Source organism: Alosa alosa, chromosome 7, assembly GCF_017589495.1.
Source record: "Alosa alosa isolate M-15738 ecotype Scorff River chromosome 7, AALO_Geno_1.1, whole genome shotgun sequence".
Lineage (NCBI taxonomy): Eukaryota > Metazoa > Chordata > Actinopteri > Clupeiformes > Clupeidae > Alosa > Alosa alosa.
This window is the reverse complement of record NC_063195.1, coordinates 11,596,197-11,598,696: the sequence shown is the minus strand read 5'-3', so window position 1 is coordinate 11,598,696 and position 2,500 is coordinate 11,596,197. Positions and strand designations below refer to the sequence as shown.

Sequence of the window (2,500 nt, the reverse complement as noted above, 5' to 3'; positions counted from 1 at the left end):
TTATATATCATTTTATATCCTTAGGCCTTTTGGGCACCACTGGCACTGTATATCAGTAATCAATCAATCAATCAATCAATCAATCAATCAATCAATCAATCAATCAACCAATCAACCAAAGACAAAAATAATCAATAAACTGATATATACCTGGCAAGGTGACCAACTTCACTTCAGTGAACACATCATATCTCCCAGTTCCTGTTTTAACTCCACACCAGTACTTAAATCTAATAAATCTTGATTTTTACCTTTTTTAACATTTAACTCCACTTCAGTATATATATCATACTTTCCAGGTCCTGTGGTAATCCCGCACCAGTACTGTCCAGAATCCCCTGCACTCAGTCCAGTGATGGTCACAGTGAAGACTCCAGCAGTGGTGTCATCATGCAGAGAGAATCTGCCATTGATTGCTTTGGTCTGACCTGCTTCAGTCCTGACAGGAATGTCTTTACTCCCCCAGATGCACTTTCCTCTGCAGAGGTACTTGGAGTATCCCACATATCCTCTATCATAGGGGCATCTGATCACTGCTGATCTACCTACATATCCAGTCACCTGGATTAATGCCATGACAGCATTGACTCCTGTAAAGATAGGCATACACAGAGAAACACTATTTAGACAAATAGGCAATTAGACAGACAGACAGACAGACAGACAGACACACACACACACACACACACACACACACACACACACAAACACACACACACACACACACATACAGGAGTAGAGGTGGGATGGGACACCACAGTCAGTTTCCCCTCCAGAATATCATTACGCGTATGTGAGGGAGGGAAGTATAGAGATGTGATCGGACACCATAGTCAGATCAAATGGGGAAATGTGAGTCTGCTATATGTAGATCGCTAACACAAGCCAACCCTTCCTGTAGAAATAATGCTTGCTGGTTCTTTATGGGGCGGTGGTAGCGTAGTGGCCAGTAGCCTGAAAAGTTGTGTGTTTAATGTTTCTTGGTGTTTTATGCCCCCAACGTTGTCTTCAAGGCAGCGCTCCCTGGAAGGCACTAGGGTTAGGCATGGGTTAAGGTTAGGTTTAGGGTTGGGGTTAGGTTTAGGATTAGATGCCTTTAAGTCAGCGGTGGCAGCACTGCCTGGAAGTTGGGGGCATACACTGGAAAACACCATTGAGTGGGTTTAATTCATGGCTGCCACCATTGTGTTCTTGAGCAAGGCACTTAGGCCCAAGTTGCTCCAGGCCCTTGCAATGTAGTTGCCACATGTAAGTCGTTTTGAATAAAAATGTCTCCTAAACGAATAAAAGTAAATGTTCTTTAGTCCAGAGCTGTGACGTGTAGTTCAGTGCTAGTACTAATGACTATTGGCTGAGCACTAATGACAATGTTGAAAAGTGGGGAAAGTGGTTGAGCACTGCTCTCCTATGCCCACATCCACGGCTGAAGTGCCCTTGAGCAAGGCCCCTAACCCCTCACTGCTCCCCAAACGCCACCATTGTAGCAGGCAGCTCACTGCTCTGGGTTAGTGTGTGCTTCACCTCACTGTGTGTTCACTGTGTGCTGTGTGTTTCACTAATGCAAGGATTGTGATAAATGCACAGACTAAATTTTCCTTACGGAATCAAAACAGTATATATACTTATACTTATACTTATACTTAATACTTATACTTATGTTGTAAACTTCACTTTAATAAAGCTGACATGTATAAAACAAATGATAGTGGCCACTTCTTCTTTAACCATTGGTAAGTTTGAGCAGCTAACAGAGAAATGGGAAGTGTATTTAGAAGGAAACAGATAGAGAATATGAACATAGTTGGTTAGGAGTTTTGAAAGATAGGGGGGTGCAAGATTATGTGTGGCTTTGAAAACAAGAAGAATGATTTGTGAATGTCATGATAAATAAGAACCATATCTTTGGTCAGGTTTTGCCTGCAATATGTGTACTTCAGTACTGATACTAAACACATTTCCAGTTCCTCAGCTAGCGCCACGTTCCCCTGATATTCCAGAACTTTGTACAGTACAGGGGCACCTGCAAGAATGAATGCTATGGTACGCACACCCATCTACAGACACCTGCAGGCTGATAACACCAACTAAATAATGAGGAAAAGCACATTTGTTAATCCTTAAGTAATGTTGAAAACATACTTAATAATGATTAATTAAGTGTTTGTTAGTGCTTAACTAATACTTAACTAATGCTAAAATGTGTACTCTTATTGTAAAGTGTTACCTTTGATTGAATTATAGAGTAGAGATGTGATGGGACACCACAGTCAGTTTCCCCTCCAGAATATCATTACGCGTATGTGAGGGAGGGAAGTGTACAGTAGAGATGTGATCGGACACCATAGTTAGATCAAATGGGGAAATGTGAGTCTGCTACCTATATGTAGATCGCTAACACAAGCCAACCCTTCCTGTAGAAAATGTGCTTGCTGGTTCTTTATGGGGCAGTGGTAGCGTAGTGTGGCCAGTAGCCTGAAAAGTTGTGTTTAATTCATGGCCT

At 41.9% G+C, this 2,500-nt stretch overlaps 1 protein-coding gene and 1 pseudogene across 2 annotated transcripts in view; both read right to left on the bottom strand.

Annotated features, from left to right (window-relative positions):
* LOC125297056 overlaps positions 1-2,500 on the bottom strand; it is a 321,071-nt pseudogene that overhangs the window by 185,682 nt on the left and 132,889 nt on the right.
* LOC125297059 (CMRF35-like molecule 9) overlaps positions 1-2,500 on the bottom strand; it is a 28,638-nt gene that overhangs the window by 6,561 nt on the left and 19,577 nt on the right. The window contains exon 2 of one of the 2 annotated variants that reach the window (XM_048247211.1): positions 252-590. The exons of the other annotated variant lie outside the window; for it this stretch is intronic. Within the exon in view, the coding sequence (XP_048103168.1) occupies positions 252-590 (339 nt within the window). The remainder of the gene's footprint in view (positions 1-251; positions 591-2,500) is intronic. 2 annotated transcript variants of the gene reach the window in all.